At 40.2% G+C, this 19,503-nt stretch overlaps 1 protein-coding gene across 5 annotated transcripts in view; it reads right to left on the bottom strand.

The window, feature by feature from the left end:
* Positions 1-3,548: 3,548 nt before the first annotated feature.
* Positions 3,549-19,503, bottom strand: part of TMEM45A (transmembrane protein 45A) — a 93,445-nt gene continuing 77,490 nt past the window's right edge. For all 5 annotated transcript variants that reach the window (XM_069065351.1, XM_069065348.1, XM_069065349.1 and 2 more), the window contains exons 4-6: positions 18,057-18,241; positions 6,988-7,133; positions 3,549-4,533 (exon numbers count right to left, since the gene is read on the bottom strand). In XM_069065351.1, the coding sequence (XP_068921452.1) occupies positions 4,440-4,533; positions 6,988-7,133; positions 18,057-18,241 (425 nt within the window). In that variant the 3' untranslated portion in view covers positions 3,549-4,439. The remainder of the gene's footprint in view (positions 4,534-6,987; positions 7,134-18,056; positions 18,242-19,503) is intronic.

Below are 19,503 nucleotides of genomic sequence, written 5' to 3' on the forward strand. Positions count from 1 at the left end.
TATGACATTTTTGGGCAAAAGGCATTGAGCGCCAAACCACAGATGCCCAAATGAGCTTTCCAAATAGAGCCTGCTTCAAAGTTGCAGAGTGTCTGTATCTTATTCATTTGCTATAATGGAGTGAGGTATGGTACAGCAGGCTTAATAAATCCATCAACTAGCATTTGGGGGCACAAAGGAGCATTTTTCCACTACATGATGCTGAAAGAACATCAGACTTGAGATCAGATGATCTGGGTCCATAGTCCAGCTTTACCACTTACTACCTATGTGAACTTAAGTATGATACTTAGCTACTCTGAGCCCCAGTTTCCTCCTCTGTAAAATGGGAATAATACCTGCCTATCTATCACCCAGTGGTGCTGTGAGATTAAAATAAGATCATCAAGGTATAAATACCCAGAGCACTATGTCAGTGTAAGAGATTATGGTCACTGTCTTCAAAAAGCTAACATGCAGTTGAATGGCTAAACAAAGCTATATGAAACAAATAGAGAATTCAGAATCCTTACCGATAAGTGGACAGGACTGGACCTCCAACTCTTAGAGGCCCTTTCAGTACCTTAGGACTATCAAAGGACCATCAGAGATGACTTCTTCCCCTTTATACACACACCAACCTCTACTGTTTCAACTCAAGTATTGTTTATTATTGCCGTATTGTTTATTCATCGTGTTATTTCATTAAATATCCTCTTTGAAAAACCTAACTAAGAATCACAAAACTACTTGCAGTAGGGTTTGAATCTACTATTTATTTCAGAACTTAGAATCAGCCACACCAGGAGACATCCCAGGACCTGGGCTTCCCAAGGTGACATCTCAGCTCTCTCCACCAGGAAAGTTTCCAGAGGTCTCACAGTACAAGACATTCTTGAATGTTCTTTAAAGCCCGTGCTTGAATTCACAAAAACTGCTTGTCCACTCCACTTATAAAATTCCATCACTAATTACCTACCTCTATAATCCCATGATTCCACATGATGCCACATGGTGGAAAGAACACTGGACGTGGGAGTCAGAAGACCCGAGTTGGAATCCTAGTTCTGTTACCTCCTAGCCATGTAATCTGGTGCAAGTCACTTACTTAGTGCTACGTTTTCTTCCTCTATAAAATAGAGATGATAATATTTACAGGACCTACGTCAGAAGGCTTTTGAGAGGCAAATGGATGAGGAATTAGAGACACTCTATAAGTGAATGATTAAGATGCTTCTAATTCTAAAGGTCATCAAAATTGCAGGCCCACTCCTAATGGCTTCAGTTGAGACTCCACTTACTCATAGAGCCCAAACAAGCCAAAATCATGGAAACTGATCCCAAAAAAAAATGCTCAACGACACAGAACAAGAGTGGAATCACTGTGTCCTGATTCTCTAAATGTCCCAATGAGCACCTGCATGATTTTTTTTTTTGGTAATTTGTGCACTCACAATTGTTCATTGAATCAATTCTTTTGGAATAATTCTCAAGATTATTGCATAAATATAGATACATGCCTATTGTTTTCAAATCCTAAGTAATAAAATGTTTTGTGAGCTTGACAGTATTCCTGATCCACCGACCTGAATCACCTCATCCCCATCTTCCAGCATCAAGGTGGTACATATGGCAGATTTCTGGGCCTGTTGGGAGTTCTAAAATTCAAGAAGCAAGGCTATGAAATGCCTATAAGCCCATAAGCCTCCTTTCTTTTCTCCACAATGAAGGAGTACTGCAGTGATTCCTAAATCTCTCATCCCCAGCTTTGTGTAATGGCAACCCCACTAGCATACCCAGGATGGCTGCTAGCACAGGTTCTTAGATCTGCTTTACTAGGAAAGATAGTTGTTTAAGGGGTTTAAAAGGGTCAACAATCTTTTTCAATTACATTCACTAGTTCAGGGGAAAGTCAGCACCACGAACTTCAGAGAAAATACAAGCAGAGAAATCAAGACCAACAGACAGGGTTCTGACTGCCTGAATCAACTATAAACTTTACATATAACCCTGGATTGAGAGAGCCTTTACATCTGAGCAGTCGGGGAGCTCTGAACATGAAGCCCCTTAGAATCTCAACCAGGGAATCACAAGTTCCTTCTCATAAGTGATCCCCCAAAGCAAAAACCAACTCAGAGTATATATACATTTCTCAGTCAGAAGGCATCACAACCCTCTGACTCAGTGCCTTACCAGAAATTAGAAGAAGGTGTGAAAGACTTCCAACAAGCAAGCCTCCCCTAAGTAAGCTTCCTTTACTGGGCTCCACATGAGGCCTATTAAGAGGTGGGGAAGATCTTAAATTCCATTAACATTACACCATGTTCACTACAGAATCCTTCAAGTAAAGCTAAGAGCCTCCATAACCTGTGCCCCCCACCTCACCTTGATCCCCGTCCCTTCACAGTCTCCTTACACCTTGCATGTTTCTCCACCTCTCGACATACTCTGGGATCCAGTGACAAAGCTGTCCCCTAAGCCTGAAATGCTCCCCCTCCTCATCTCTGCCTCCTGGCTTCCCTGGCTCCCTTCAGGTCCCAGCTGAAATCCCGCCTCCTGTAGGTATTCTTTCTTGATCCCGCTTAATTCTAATGCCTTCCCTCTGCTGATTCTTTCCTATTTATTTTCTATATAACTCATTTGTACATCGTTGTTTGCATGTTGTCTCCCTTACTCGACTGTGAACTTCATGAGAACATCTTTTACCTTTCTTTGTGTCCCTAGTGCCCAGAACAGAGTAAATACTTAATAAATGCTGACTGACTCAAATATGGAAACACTATGAGATAATCTGGAATGACTCCTGAAAACAATACATGCTTCAATCAATTCTAAAACGAGAAGGAAGCTTAGAGATCATCAAGTGCAAAGGTGTCGAACATTAAAGAGTACAGCCTGAATCAGATTAAAATGCAACTGGGAAGTATTTCACAAAATAAATAAAAATGTAATGGCACATAATGCTAATATGTGGTTTTCTAAGTCAACGTGTAGCCCACGGGGATCCTTACATATGGCTTAGTGACCCCCACTTCTATTTGAGTTTGACACTTCTGGTCTAGTCCATGCTCCTCATTCTATGGAGCAGAGAACTAAGGCTCAGATAGGAGCCACCCACCCACAGTCCCACAGCTGGGATGAGAATCCAGAACTCTGAAGTCAGAGTTCATTCTGTTCATTAACCTGCCTTTCAGGTTGGCTCCAGACCCAGGCTCATACCTTCAAGGTGTGCTCTGTGAGATTTTTCTTCTTGTCCATAGTGGATTTCTTACTCATGGACAATCTAACCATAATGAAGACCCAAATCAAAGTATATCTCCACACCATGGAAATGCTTTGGTGGATGATGCTTCCATCCCCTGGAGATCATGACAACTTCAAGATTAAGCAAAGGTAAAATGCCTCCTGCATGAACTTGCTTACTGCTCCCTTGACAAGTTTACATGGCCCAGCTCTAGCAGGAGAGTGACTAAGGAGGATCTATCCATCCTGAGATTACTTTCTAATCTGCCCTTCTCATGGAACTGGTGTAAAGACTACTATGAGAAGAGATAGAAATAGAGACCATGTAGGTTAAATATTTTTATTCACATATAAATTTAAACATACATTAACCTGTACAGCTGTTACTTGGGAGTGTCTTATTATTTCTGTTGAGTCCATTCTACCATCGATGGATGTCCACACCAAGTGCTAGTGAAGATACAGCATTGGGTGGATAGCTAGCAAGAAAGATGCAAAGTCTCTACTTTGAATGACATTCACCCATTGGCATGGAGGGCATGTTAATTCTGAGTTTAGGACAGGATACTGTGCCTGGACCACCTATGAGCTTATTGGTATAAGGTACTCTCAGGTAAGGAAGCTCCCTCTACCAAGGCCCATCAGCACTTTGTATCACAGCCTTAGAGAATTGCCCATGGCACCAAGGGGTTAAGTGACTTTGCTCAGGGTCACACAGCCAGTTTATGTCAGAGCTGATACAATAAACCAGATCTTCTCAGCTCCAAGGCCAGTACACAATCCATTACACCACCCTTTCTCTAAATCCTGCATTTAATAAGTTACAAATGGTTGCAAGTTTAACTTGGATAATGTAAACCCATCTCAAGGAAAAATAGCACACATCTTTTTCCATGTGCAACATCAAACATTAGGAGGATGGGCTAAATTGTCAGGGAAACCCTACTCAACCCTCTAATTTCATTATTAAAGTGCAAAGTGAACCACTCTCCAAATGTACACCTGGGCCTAAAAACAATACATGCAAATTCTTTAGCAAGGTGAGAGAATACAGTATGCAGAGACTGACCCTTATAGGATCGAGTTGCATAAAAGGACAAGATAAAATATCTTGGAGGTTGAACAAGAATAATAGCACGAACCTAGACAAATCATGTTTGCAGATATCAACCTATGGGTAAGAAGTTTAACTGGAAAAACAGGGACGCCTAACAAAATTATATTTCTTCTTCTGATTCTTGGTCTCGTTCAACGTTTTTCAGCAATCTCATGTCAGAAGGAAAGTTCTTCTTAATTTTTGATCTAATTAACCTGAGAAGAAAGAAGAGTTTGTCATTAGACACAGTTAAACAGGTTTGAATTTGGAACACTGTGAATCAAATCAAGGAAAATAATAATTAATTCTACAGTCAAATATTAACTTTGCAAATTGAAAGGGTAATCCAAAACAGCAGACAGCTGAACAAATCACTTTCATTATGTCACTTCTTCCTTTGTGATAACTTTCCCTCCCTGGCCTTCATGGTCATGTTTTCCTGCCTACCTCTCTAACCTAATTCTGGGTCTCCCTTGCTTACTCCTCTTTCTCCCCCCACCTCCCGCCCCCTTAAAGTGGTCTGTTTTTGATCCTCCTGTCTCTCTACACTGTCTCCCCAGGTGATCACATCTACTCCCATGACTTCAATTATTATTTCTATACAAATGCCCAACCTGGCCTTTCTGGGCAGGACCTGTTCCCTGAACCACTTCCACCCCTTTCCTTTCTTAGTCTCCCGAATCTCTTGGTTTTTCTTGCAGCATGGCATCTGAGGTGGGATTTTAGGAGAGAGACAATTAGATTTTTGAGGATGAATGAGGTCAAGGGAGTAGAAGTTACCTGCTACCTGTAGGCAGAACAAAATCATGAATAATTCAGCTGATTTTACCCCTTTCCCCGCTGTAATACAAAGTACATGCAGATAAGTATATTCCTCATAGACAGTCATACTATACAAACCCATGAAAGCATTTGGTTGTGTTATTTGTGGAAGGGAATGAGCTGTTACCAGGTCAACAAAGCCCCTTTACTGTGGAATAACTACAGAATTCAGTCCAGTAGCACTAGAAGAGACTTTGGTAATTATTATGTCCAGTCTCTTTCTATTGTACATGAAGAAAAGGAGGGCCAGAGGCATTAGGTAGTGACCCAAACATATCACGGTCTCCCAGGGTCATACAGTAACTATGGAAGATGACAGATGTCCTCAGTGGGAGATATGGGTCATAAATTCAGTTTTCTGACTCCCAGTAAAGTACTTTTTCCGCCTTACCATACCATCTTCCCCTGTATACAAGTAGCTTGGTTAGAATCCTCGTAATTGGCTTTATTTACGACTATAGCCACAAATCGTTTGTTTCACAAATTAATAGCATAATACATATAATAGCTTGTATAAGATAAGGCCAACAACAGCAACATTTTTCATTTGTGTAGTTTTTCAATTCAATTCAATAAATATTTATCAAGTGCCTACTATGTGCCAAGAAGGGCAGCTAGGTGGTGCAATGGATAAAGTGCTGGGCCTGGAATCAGGAAGACTTATCTTACTGAGTTCAAATCTGGGTTCAGACACTTACTAGTTGTATGACTCTGGGCAAGTTACTTAACTCTGTTTGCCTCAGTTTCCTCATCTGTAAAATGAGGTGGAGAAGGAAATGGTAAACCACTCTAAAATCTTTACCAATAAAACCTCACTCGGGGTCATGAAGAGCAGGACACGACTGAACAACAACAAAAATGTGCTAGATACCGTGCTAATGTGTTAAGTATAAGTCAATTTCACCCAGCATAAAGTTCTCTAATTCTCTAAGACCATATATCTATAAGCAAATCATTTAACCTCTTCGAGGCTCAACTTTCCCATCATAAAATGCGGATAGCATTATTTGTATTAATTCATGGAAATATGTGAGGATCCACTGAAACCATGTGCCAGAGAGTTTTCAAATCCTAAAACACTATATAAAGGAGTTGTTATTATCATCGCTAATGAGGAGCAAAGGCTGTATTGATTGGGGAAGGGGAATGGCTACACAAATTGTGGTACATAGATACGATGGAATATAACTGTGCTCTAAGAAATAATTAATATGAAGGTGAGAGAGATGCATGGGAAGTCTTATGTGAATTCATGCAAAGTGAAGGAAGCAGAACCAAGAAGACAATACCCCTGTAACTATAAAATATAAACTGAAGCAACCACAAAGACTCATGAGACTCAATGTGCATAATTACAATGACCAAGCTTGGTCTTGAGTTGCTTCTGGGAAAACATGAAGCTCCTACTTCTGAACAATGAGAACTTGTTCTAGGGTCTAATCCATGTTCCTTCATGCAGATAACTGGGACTACATGGCTCTCAGAATCTTGCTGAGTAGCTTAAATTTAGCCCAGATTTGTAACTATTAATTATCTACTATAGCAGAGGTTCCCAAATTTATTTGGCCCACTGCCCCTTTTTCAAAAAAGAATTTTTTCAGCACCTCGCTGGAAATCTACTAGTCTAAACTCCTTGGCATGGAATTCAGAAGCTTCCATGAATCTCACTACCTTTTCTAACCAGTAATGTTATTGTCTGCAAGAAACAGAGTCAGCTTTCCTCTTCCTTGACTTTCATTTTAAATGCCAAAAGCCCTCTGAATGAACCAGAGCTCAGCACCACCAACCCTCTATGTATCTTGGAATCTGTAGAACTGATTCCTAATGACCAATGGCAGTTAACTTACCAGGTGATAAAAGCATAATTCACACCCAGGATGAAATAAGTGAAGGCATAATGCCAGCAAAAGCACATGGTCAGAAACAGCATGTTGCCGTGATCGGATTCGTTCCATTCAGGGCTTCCATTGGGGGGATACAATACAAAGCCAATCTGTAACAGAAAACAATAATCATCAATGAAGCCAATAGATATATCATAAAGATGGTGAATTTTTAAGTATGGTTTGAGGCTTAACGGCAAGCCATACACCCAGGACACTGATTGCCATGAAAATGGGTCTTTCATTCTTTTCAGTAATGCAGCCTGCTGCTGCCTAAAGCACATAAAGGCCAGGTGTAAGGGCTCACCTGTCACCTCTCAGACTTCCTAGGATTTAGAGCTGGAAGTCAGTAGAGATCATCTCCAAATTTCTTTTGACAGATGAGGCTCATAAAGTCTGCTGGTCAGTCAATGAGCATTTTTATTTTAAATTTTGAGTTCCACATTCTCTTCTTCCCTCCAGCTCCTCCCACACACACTGAGAAGGCAAGAAATACAATACCCATTATACATGTGGAGTCATAGGAAACCTATTTCCATATTAGCCATGTTGCCAAAAAAAATCCCCAAGAAAAAATAAAGAGAAAATATGCTTCAATCTGTACTCTGTATCTATCAGTTCTCTCTCTGGAGGTGGAGAGTCTGCTGGAATTTTCTTGGGTCATTGTACTAATCAGAGTCGCTAAGGGCTTCACAGTGGATTCTCATTACAATATTTCTTCAACAAGCACTTATTAATCACATATGTTATTCCAGGCACCGTGCTAAGTGCCAGAAATACAAAGAAAAGCAAAAACACTGTCCCTGCCCTCCAGAAGCTTACATTCTAGGAGGAGAGACAACAACGACAAAACATGTACATACAAGATGCCTACAGTGAAAATGGAAGGCAACATCAGAGGGAAGGCACTGGGAGGAGGGGAGGAGGAAGACTGAGAAAGGTCTCCTCTGGAGGACAGTATTTGAGATAAGTCTTGAAGGAAGCTAGGGAGCCTTAGAGGTAGGGCTAAGAAGGGAGAGCCCCCACCCCCATCCCCTGCCCCTAGCACAAAGTCAGACCAGGGAAGTCAGCTGGATGGTACAGTGTGTGTGGACAGGAGTGAAGTATAAGAATGGAAAAAGTAGGAAGTTGGCTAGATTGTGAAGAACTTTAAATGCCAAAGGGAGGACTTGATATTTTATCCTGGACATATCAGGGAGTTACTGGAGTTGACTTAGTAAGGAGTAACATAGTCAGGCTGCAGTTAGGCGGCACAGTGGATGGAGCAATGGGTCTGGAAATGGTGAAGAAAATCTGAGTTCAAATCCAGCCTCAGACACTTACTAGCTGTGTGACCCTGGGCAAGTCACTTAGCCCTGTTTCCTTCGGTTCCCTCATCTGTAAAATGAGCTGGAGAAGGAAATGGCAAACTGCTCCAGTATCTTTATCAAGAAATCCCCAAATGGGGTCATGAAAGTCAGACAACACTAAAAACAACCAATGTCAACTAATCAGACCTCCTGTGCTTTAGGAAAACCACTCTGGTAGCAGGATGGAGGAAGTATTGGAGAAGGTAAAGAGTGGAGACAAAGAGATCAATGAGAAGGCCCAGGTGAGAAGTAAGGAGGGCCTTTATTAGGATGGTAGCTATGTCAAATGAGGGAAGGGAAGGAAACAAGCATTTATCAAGTACTTACCACATGCCAGGAGCAAGGTGCTACATGCTTTACAAATACTGTTCCCTTTGGTCCTCACAATAACCTTGGCAAATAGGTGCCATTATTATCCCCATTTTACAGTTGAGGAGACTGAGGCAAACAATGATTAAGTGACTTGATGAGAGACACAAAGCTAGGATGTGTCTGAGGCTGGATTTAGACCCGGTTTTTCTTGACCCCAGGCCCAGGGCTCTATTCACTGCACTGCCTAACTGCCTCTAGGTGACCTATAGATGTTGAGAAAGTAGAAACAACAGGATTAGGCCCCAGATTGGATAAGTGGGGTATGTGTAGTCAGGGGGATGGTAAGGTGGTGAGCCTGGGTGGCTTTGAATGGAGGGCTTTTGAACCCTCAACAGTAACAGCAAAGTTAGGGAGAGAAGAAGGTTTTGGGGAGAAAGTTAATAAACTTCCAGCCTGGAGGACACAGGGAGACCCAGTCTTTTTTAAAAATATAATTTTTAAAATAAATTTTATTTTAAAACAAAAATATTATAATGAAATTATAGTAATTAATATAATAAGGGCCTCTTGTTCAATGTATTGCTGGATTATATAGCTCTCTGTGAAAGCCCCCTGAGGAAACTGGGACAGGAATAATGGAGGAAGAAGAATCAGGCCAACTCCAAAGTCCTTGACGAATAACAGGAAATTAGCAAGGCAAGGCAACTGAGGGGAGAAATAAATTCATTTTTAGACAATGTGGTACAGAGAGCCATGGTAGAGCGAAAGAACACTCACTCTGGAGCAGAGGAGTTGGGTTCCAATCCCATCCCTGATGCTACCTGTGTGACTTTGCATAAGTCAAATGACTTATACTTCCCTAGACCTCAGTTTCCTTGTCTCTAAAATGAAGGGAGAATCAGAGGTGGGGAATGTGAGGCCCTCCAGATACTCAAGTGCAGTCCTTTAGTCAAAGGGTGCTCAAGGCGGCAGGTTCCCCACCCCTGATCTAGATGGTCTCTTCTGGCTTCAGATCCATATTACCAGGATCCTAAATGGAGCCTGACTTGAAAGATGGAAAAATCAAATGGAGACAGCCTTATCAAGAGCTGAAAATGCAAGATCAGCCTAGAGTCTAGATTGTGTTTGTACTTCATTCTTGAAAAGGACCATGGCATCAGGGAAATTATGACATTTCTTGCAAGTGACTTGGATTTGAGTGAGGGCAGCTGTGCAAAGTTATCAGCTTCACTTTCTCCTGAAGAGCCATCTGGGTCCAGTGATCAGATACTCATCAGGATGACTAGAGGTGGCCCAGGATGGGAGACCCTGGCCCTGTTAGGCTAAGGCCTTTTCAGTTTCTCTCTTTGAGAGAGGTAATGCCCATTCAGTGAAAAGGCCTCTTTAAGCAGTTACTCAAAGGATGGCTCCTTAATAAAAAAAATCAAACTGGGAGGTGAAGACCCTTAGGGAGTCTAGAAGAGAGGCAGGGATGGACCTGATAATTTGGGTTTTCATCCTCACAGAAATGACAAGCCTAGAATGCAGAAGAGGGAGATCTTCTAAGGGAGATAATGAAGAGAGAGAAGAGCCAAACCCTTAACTCTTAAGGAAGAGGTCTCAGAACTGCTGACCCTCCTCGACAAAAAGAAGGGGTTCACTGGATGATCTAAAAATAAACAGCCACAAAAAAGTGGAAAAGCACAGTGATTCTCTTGATAATTCATGAAGAAACCACCCAGAGAATATGGTGAAATCTTTTCTTTAACTTTTACCCCTTTTTAACTTTAATTTTTTAAAATCTTTATCAATTTTTATATCACCTTCATTTTATGTGTTTATTTATTATTCTAACATGTCCCTCCACTCTCCTGGACCCAGTGAGCCATTCCATGTCACAGGGAGTTGTTACAAGTGTCTGACAGTAGATTCAGTATTCTCTGCTCACAGTCGCCACCTCTGCCTACAAGGGAGGGAGGTGCTTTTTTTCTCAACGTTTCTCTATGACCAAACTTCTTAGTCATCATAATTGCATAGCACTAAATTTAGTTTTGTTGTCATTCTTTCCATTTACATTATCTTAGTCCTTTGTTTTCCTGGCTATGCTCACTTCACCTACATCAATCAACTCATTTAGTTGTTCTCAGAGAATTCTAACTAAGCTGGTCAATTTGGGATCAAGTGTTCTCACTTAAATTACCTAAGTTGTTTTCTCAGTTGGTGGCTTACCTGAAGACATGGCCATCCAAAGAGCTCATCATTCTACATATAAATATGTCCATAGTTAATTGTAGCCTTCTTGGGCATGAAGGGAAGGAAGGGAGGAAAAAGAACAAAGTAAAAAGTACACAGCAGAGAACTAAAGAAAACAAGGAAGCAAATCTGGACAGCTCTCAACATAACACACAGTATTTATTAATAAAGGTTTTCTTTAAATGGAAATTTATTGCTATATATTCTGAATCCTCTCTCATGTTCTGCTGTGCACATGACATGCTTTTTTCTTTTCCTATTTTGTATTTGTTTCAATATTTAAGTTTATAAGATGTTTCCTTTTCTTATTGTGTATTTTAAAAAGTAATTTTAAAAAGCAAAAAAAAAGGGCTCATAACTGTGTGCAGAAAGAAAGACAGGATCTCAAAGACTGTTTATATGTGGCAATGGTGAAAGAGCAATTACTGTGGTGAACACATGGCCCTTCTGAGCTGCATCATGGCCCAATTCACTGAATTCATCTAGACATAGTCATGGTATTAGCCTTCAGTCTTCTTCCTACCCAGAAACTCCCTCTTACAAAGTGCAAAAAGGGAGGAAGGGAAAGGTCTTCCGAGACTATAGCAAAAACTAATCACATTTATATGGTTCTTTTTTTTTTTTTTTTTGCTTTTTTTTGGAGGGGGGAAGGCAGGGCAATTAAGGTTAAGTGACTTGCCGAAGGTCACACACCTAGTAAGTGTGTCAAGTGTCTGAGGCCAGATATGAACTCAGGTCCTCCTGACTCCAGGGTCGGTGCTCTCTTCCCTGTGCCACCTAGCCCCTCCATATGGTTCTTTAACAGTTTTTTTTAATCACATTCCTTAGAGCACTATAAGGTTGTTAGTATGAGTAAGATTATCCCTGTTTTAGAAACAGAGGCTCAGAAAGATGAACTGACTTAACCAGGGCCATGCAGCTAGCAAACGCTAGACTGTGAAAACTCAAATCTTTTAAAAACCACGTCCAATATTGTTTCCACCACACAATAAGTCTGCTTATTTGTTTGTATCTCTGTGTATCACCAACAACCAACCTCTTCAGGAGCCGGGGGGTAAAACCCCAAAACCAAAAACAACAAAAAACCCCAACCATATAGTTATTTGGGATCATGAATATGAAATAACCATCTGAGTTTTTCCTTTGTCAGTAATAGAAAAACTGCTTTTTTAAAGGGATAAAATATCAGAAATGCTAAATTTCCGTTTTATAGAGGGCATTACGACCATTGACTCTAGCTGTGCCTCTTAGTAATACCAGGAAAGGAAGACCTCTGTGTCAGAGGTTGGGAGGTAACAGAGAGATCTAAGTGCTTCACCTTTCTAATCCCAATTAGTGACAGAGACGACCTTGGAAATGATGACACTGAGTGATGGAGCTATTGCTCAATACAGCTAGTTCTTAAGTATCTACTTGGAAAGGCAGAGAAATAGGGGCCTCCTCCAGAACTAAGATTCAACTCTGATGAGGCAAGGCATCAACCTGTACCACCAAGCAGGATTGCTGCAAGGCTTCAATCCTACGACTCAACACACCCATCTTAATGATGCAAGTCTCTTAATAATGGGAAATTGCATAAGGCAAGTGACTAGTTCCCAGGACTCTACATGAGGAGCTGGGAAATCTGGGTATAGGACCTGAAAAGAGTCCCCTGGGTACCCCAAAGCTACTAAGTGCTCTTTCTTTTAAGAGTCAGCAGATGTTGGGCAATCACTGAATACTATTCTGCTATAAGAAATGAAGACCAAAGATGGTTACAGAAAAACCTGGGTGGACTTGTAAGAACTGGTGCAGAAAGAACTGGAAATCGAGGGCATGCCCATCAACTAGGGAATGGTTACACAAGTTGTGGTATATGAATGTAATGGAATACTATTGTGCTGTAAGAAATGAGGAGCAGATGGACTTCATAATAACCTGGAAAGACTTATATAAACTTATGCTGGGTGAGGACAACAGAACCAGGAGAACTTTGTACACAATTACAGATACAGTGTATCTGTGATGACTGTCTTTGATAAACTGGGCTCCCCTCAGCAATGCAAGGTTATAAGACAACTCCAAAGGACTCATGATGGAAAAGACTATCCACATCCAGAGAAAGAATTATGGAATCTGAATGCAGATTGAAGCAAACTACAAAGCTATCTCTCTTTTTTGTTTTGTTTTGTTTTTTCTTCTTCATCGTTATTCATTTCATTGGTTATAATTCTTCTTTACAACTTGACTAATATTTAATGTAAAGGTATATGTAGAACCTATATTGAATTGCATGCTGTCATGGGGGGAGGAGAGGGGAGGAGAAGGAGGAGGAGAAAATTTGGAACTCAAGGGATTGTGGAACCGAATGTTGTAAATTAAAAGTTAATAAATTTTTTAAAAAAGAACTGGTACAGAGTGAAGGGAATAGAACAGGAAGAGCAATTTATACTAAAATATCAATCTTGTAAAAATGATTAATTCTGAAAGACTTCAGAATGCTGATCAACACAAGGATCAACCATGATTTCAGAGGATGGATGAAAAAGGACAGCCTCATGACAGAGAGATGATAGACTAATAAGCTGAATGAGAAATACATTTTTGAATGTGACTAAGGTGAGAATTTGTTTTGCCTGACTATGCCTGTATGATACAAAGGTTGCATATTCCTTCAACTTTCTTTCCTTTTTTTATTCATTGGTTGGGGGGAAAATGAAAGGGAGATAAATAAATGCTTGATAATTGAAAAATAAATAAAATTTTAAAAAGAAAAGTTTAACAGATGAACAATAATCTCCTTAGCCATCTCCCATCTCAAAAGTACCAACCAGCCTTTGGTATCTAGAAAATGAAAATCTGTCTCACATGTTCTTCTACAAAAGAAGAAAAAGGAAGGACTACAAGAAAAGATGTGATGTAGCATCTCAAGTTTGTACTGGAAAGGAAATCATATTGACACCAGTCTGCCTCTAACAAATATTCTTCCTCAAACCTATTCATTCATATAGTGTTTGATGGGGACCTCTTGGAGTATTTTGTGGAAGATGATGGAAAATCTCAAGTGGTGGAAAGAAGAAAGTAGAAGTAAGAGCTCATAGAAAATCTCCACCTCCTATCAACACCTTCCCCCAATCTTCCCCCCCCCCCCCCAAAAAAAAGATGCCTCTGCTCAGAGGCCCAGTCTACTAATTCTTAAGTCCCTTTGTAGTTCCATGTATTTTACTTTATGCATTGTAAAACATTATTACGAAAAAAGGATCACTGGCATAACCAGACCTTCAAAGTGGGAGGTGGGGAGGAGGGGGGCAGGGAATCAGGACATGCAAAACAGTTAAGAACACCTGACCTAGAAAATCTCCAAAATCTCCCAAATTTCTGATCCTAGGGGTGAGTGTGTGTGTGTGTGTGTGTGTGTGTGTGTGTGTGTACTGTTGACTGTCTATGAAGACTCCAAGTACCACTCTAGATACTGAGGGAACTCTGAAAAATAGAGACACTAAGGCAGGCACACACTAAAGATAAAGCTTCTGTTATAGAATATTCATATACCCCAAGAGGAAATGCACCAACTAAGCAACAGCAAATTCTCAGGCACTGAACATTTTTCTCACAGGTGGATTTTGGGAAAAGCTGCAGCTGAGGCTTTCATTTCCTGACAATGTGCATGCTTCCTTTGGTCCTGAGTATGCAGTGGGTTGTTTTATTTCTTTAAGACCTCAAATATTTCAAAGTTATTATTTGATCTGGCCACCAAATTAAAAAGGAAACCAGTCTAGACATTTGTAGAGGAAAAGAAAATATTAAAAAAATTACAGCATTAGGGCTTGAGAACATTAACCTCAGATTTCCTCTTTGGTCTAAGAGCAGAATTTCTGGAAACACAGACGCACCAACAAATATGACCTTAATGTAATCTCCTTGAAGGCAGGAACTTTTTCATTTTCATCTTTATAATTCCAGTTTGGCACCTGGATGGCACATCAATGTTCAATGAATTAAATTAAATGCATCCTTTACACACCAAATGACGGTATAATTCACCAGTTCTTTTTCTAAGTCTGCTGATGGAGTCTTGTAAATGCTTCCTTCCCTAGTACTAGTACAAAGCTACAGTAGAAACTCTAAAAAAATTCCCTTCTCTTTATTTTAAAGATGTCCAGAAGTTCAAAGATGTGGAATTATAGAAGGCAAGGTCATTACAACCAAGAACAAGGTAAAGATTAGTAAGTGTTCAAGCCCTCTTTGTCCCTATGCCATCCTATGGAGTTCAAACGACATGCTTACTACAAGAAAGGAGAATATAAGTTACTTCTTTTTTTTTCTTTAGGAAAACAGAGTTGAATTGTATCCTTCCTGTCAAAGGAAATACTACAGACACAAAATCATTCTTCCAAAGTCAATTCTCAATTATTCACAAGTGGATCAATAATAGCTATCATTTATATGATACTTTAAGATTTATTAAAAACTGTTTCTACTATACTCTGCTGCCCTGCCTCACCAACGGGTCTTATTCCAAAAGATCATTTCAAATGTATTTGCTTGAAATGCAATATATCCAGGAAGTATTTAGAACTTGCTTTATTTTTACAATATAGGGAAAGCTGAGGGAATGGAAGATAGGGAAAGAAGTACCAAATCTGGAGTTATCCCAAAGAAGTGTATTGATGAATTAGCAAGTGTAAGATAGTATAACAAGAATATGGCCAGCATAACAAGTAACAGAGGTACTGGGCCAGGTGCTGAAATTGCTAAAAATAAATAAACAAATAAACAAACAAAAAAACACCATCTTTGCCAAGGAACCAGTACTATAATGGAGAATGTCTATGTTCTTACTACTGAAGAAAACAAGATAATCTATATAATCCATATATGGGAGGGGAAAGGGTAGACCTGTGGCTTCATCAGCATAGGGAATTCTGGATGAGAAAACTCCCTCTACCAATACACAACCATACCAGCTCTGTTATTTATAGTCAACAAATTTTTCTACCTCAAGCCTGAGAGGGGCCAGAGTTACAAGACCCTTTTGGATTGGGCAGAGGGACAGTTTCTCCTCCCCTGTGTCTCCAAAGGGATGATGTTTATATCCATTTTGGCAGGAAGATGAGACTAAGGCTCAATAAAAATATTTGCTTTTAAAGTTAATAAAAATCCCTGAAAGGAATGAGGGATATCATAAGGAAAGTGAATACATGAATAACAGGCCTGAATAAATTTCCCATTACATCCAAAGTCAAATAACTTTTTACTAATAATAAACATCAAAAGGAATCAGTCTGATTTTGCTGATGAGCAGAAATCTTAAATTTGTCCAATATTCTCTCTTTTATAAACTAAATCACTTAGTTGATACAATATTTGTTCACATAATACCCCATCTCTAAATTTCCTGTACTTAATTTCCTGGCAGTCAAAGACACACTGCCAAAAACCCGATTAAACTGAAAAAAATTCACCAACACTCAATTATTTGAAGGAGGGAAGAGGATATGCATTTATTAAGCACCTATTATGTGCCAGATGCTGTCCTAAGCACTTTACAAATATTATCACATTTGATGATCTGAGAGGTAGGTGCTCTTATCATCCCCATAATAATGAAACTCATCATCATCATCATTATAGCTAACATTTATATAGAGCTTACTATGTACCAGATCCTATTGTAAATGCTGTATAATTATTATCTCATTTGATCCTCACACCAACCCTGAGAGGTAGGTGCTATTATGATCCCCACTTTACAGCTGAAGTAACTGAGGTGGGCAGAACGTAATTTACTTGCCCAAAGTCACATAGCAAGTAATTGTCTAAGGCTGGATTTTAATTCAGATCTCCCTGACACCAAGCCTGGTGCTCTATACACTAGACTACCTAGCTAGGACATCACTCCATAATTCCTGCCTTCTTCTTGTCCCTTTCTCCCCTTATTTCCTTCAAAGCTCAACTCCATTGCCACCTCCCACACCCCCAAAATTTATCTTGTATTTATTTTGTATATAATGTGTATGTAATTACACATGTACATTGCTCCACTGAGAAGAATGTGAACTCCTTGAGGGCAGGGATGGCTTTGTTGTTTTTACTTAACAGATGTTTGCTACTGACAGAATTGAATGACTGATTGATTTCTTTCTTCTGAATAGCTCCAAGTCTGACATTTCTCTCACCAGTTTCTATTCTACTTCCTCAACACTCCTTTCTCTCCACATTGTTACATCTTTCCTCTTGCCTTAAGGATGTCATCTACCTCCTCCCAAAGTGTCCATAACTGCTTATTGCTTATGAAATCATTACCTAGTATTGTTTATCATTTACGAAATAGAAACTTCTAACTAGACCATAAAGTATTCAGTGAGTTGATTTTTCTCACCATCTTTCTGCCCTTATCAGTGATCACTTCAAATTGAATGTACTCTGGAAATTCTTCCCTAATTAGTCCAGATCTACCTGTTATTTTTCCACCTCCCTAAATCTATGTGTAGATATTAGTCATTAGTGTGTTCTTTATTATATATGCAAACTTACATCGTCTGTAATTTTGCCATTGTGTGTACTCACTCTATCTACACAAATCTCAATTCTGCTCCAACTTAGCAGACTGTATATACATATATATGATATAGCTGTGTATATATATGTATGTGTATATGCATTAATGTGTATGTATATATGTATGCATGTGTGTATATGTATATGTCTGTGTATATATTATAAGACTCAACTGATTTGCTGGTTGGTTTTCTGAAGTGCTTTAAAAATATTTGTTATAAGAATGTCTTGCTGGATAGCAAAGTGGGGAGGGATAAATTCTGACATGAAGACTATATAAAAACAACAGAAATCAATCATTTTCTTTAAGTTTCTCTAGCTGAAAATTTTGTCATCCCACTATCAATCTGATGAGAAACCTTTTCTGGGATTACCTAAACTGGTCTTCAGATTACAGACAATCAGTCACCTGGACTCTTTTATCATCCCATTAGCCTCCAAGTTCCTTAAGGACAGGAACTTCTTTCTAACATAAACCCCCAGAATGGGGCACCTTACTGACCAATCCCTGGCAAGGTTTTCACCAGGGTTTCTCCATTCATTCAGGACATCCCTTTCCAAGTGCAGAGCTGACTCTGGTAAGTGGAAGCACCGGCTTACCTGCCAAAACCAGCTGCCTTGAAGCAACACAAAGCTGGACCGGAGGAGCTCTAAAACTATGTTACTCCGGAAAAAGAATTCCATGAATATGCAGATCGCTGCACCAATGACAGACAGGAAAAGCAGCTGATGTATGTATATATCCAGCATTGCCCGGCCATGAGTGTGGAAGTAAAAGACAAAACCTGATGGATGAGAGAAAGATGGTTTTTTTTTAAACTTAAACTGAAGCCAAAGGTGATTTTAGTGCTTTACCACTAAGTGGTGTGGGTGGGGGGGTGGGTGTGGGTGTGGGTGTGGGTGGGTGTGTGTGTGACAGACAGACTCAGACACAGAGAGATATATATATAGAGAAAGACAGAGACAGAGAGATGGCACAATTTTACCTCACAGGATTGCTGTGAGAATCAAATCTCATGTGTAAAGTAGTTGCTATTATCATCATTATTATTCTTGCCATGGTGTCACTCCCCCTCTCCCGCCCCCCTCCCCCCCCCCCCGTCCCCCCCCCCCCCCCCGCTCCCCTCCTCCCCCGCGCTCCCGCGCTCCCGCGCTCGCTCCCGCGCTGGCTCTCGCGCTCGCTCTCGCTGGATTTGTACTCAAAAAGATGAGTCTTCCTGACTCCAGGACTATTACTCTATGCACTGTGCCACCTAGCTGCCCATAATAAATAGGAAATAATTAAACAGCGGGCAGGCAATGGAATTAAGAAGGGTTTGGGAAGGTTTCCTTTAGAAGGTGGGATTTGAGTTGGAACTTAAAGGAAGCCAGGAAAACTAGTAGGCAGAAGTGAGGAGGGAGAGCATTCCAGGTATGGGGGACAACGAGAAGAAATGTCCAGAGCCAAGAGATAGAGTGTCTTGTTCTTGGAATGGCCAGGAGGCCAGTGTCACTGGATCAAAGAGTACATGATAGTGAGTAAAGTATAAGAAGACTGGAAAGGCTTTGAATACCAAACAGAGCAGGTCCAGAAGAATAATACACAAAATGACAATTAATATAAATGAAAACAACACTGAAAAGGCAGCTAAACACTGATTAACTGCAATGTCCCAATACTGATCTAGGATAACAGATGATAACACCTTCCTCCTCTTTGTAGAAAGATCAGAAGTTTATGGGTACAGAATGATTCCCATGTCTTCACACGTGGTGACTGAGTTTAGCTTAACTGTCATTGTTACAAAGAAGGGTTGAAACTGAACTCCCATGGCACACACAGTATTCCATTACTATCTCCATATCTTTGTTCAGGCTGCCTACCCCACTCCCAAGCTTCTACCACCCTCCCTCCTTTACCTGGACCTCTCAGAATTCCTAACTCCCAGAAAAGCTCAGCTCATGGCTACTTACTATATCAGGTGTTTCCCAATTTCCCCTTCCAACTACAGCCTTCTCCTCACCTGAAATGTGTTCAATGTGTAGAAATTTCCTATTCACTTAAAAG

This window comes from Petaurus breviceps, unplaced genomic scaffold, assembly GCF_028583685.1.
Source record: "Petaurus breviceps papuanus isolate PSGF00001 unplaced genomic scaffold, PetGlider_PUasm1.0 90683, whole genome shotgun sequence".
Taxonomy (NCBI): domain Eukaryota; kingdom Metazoa; phylum Chordata; class Mammalia; order Diprotodontia; family Petauridae; genus Petaurus; species Petaurus breviceps.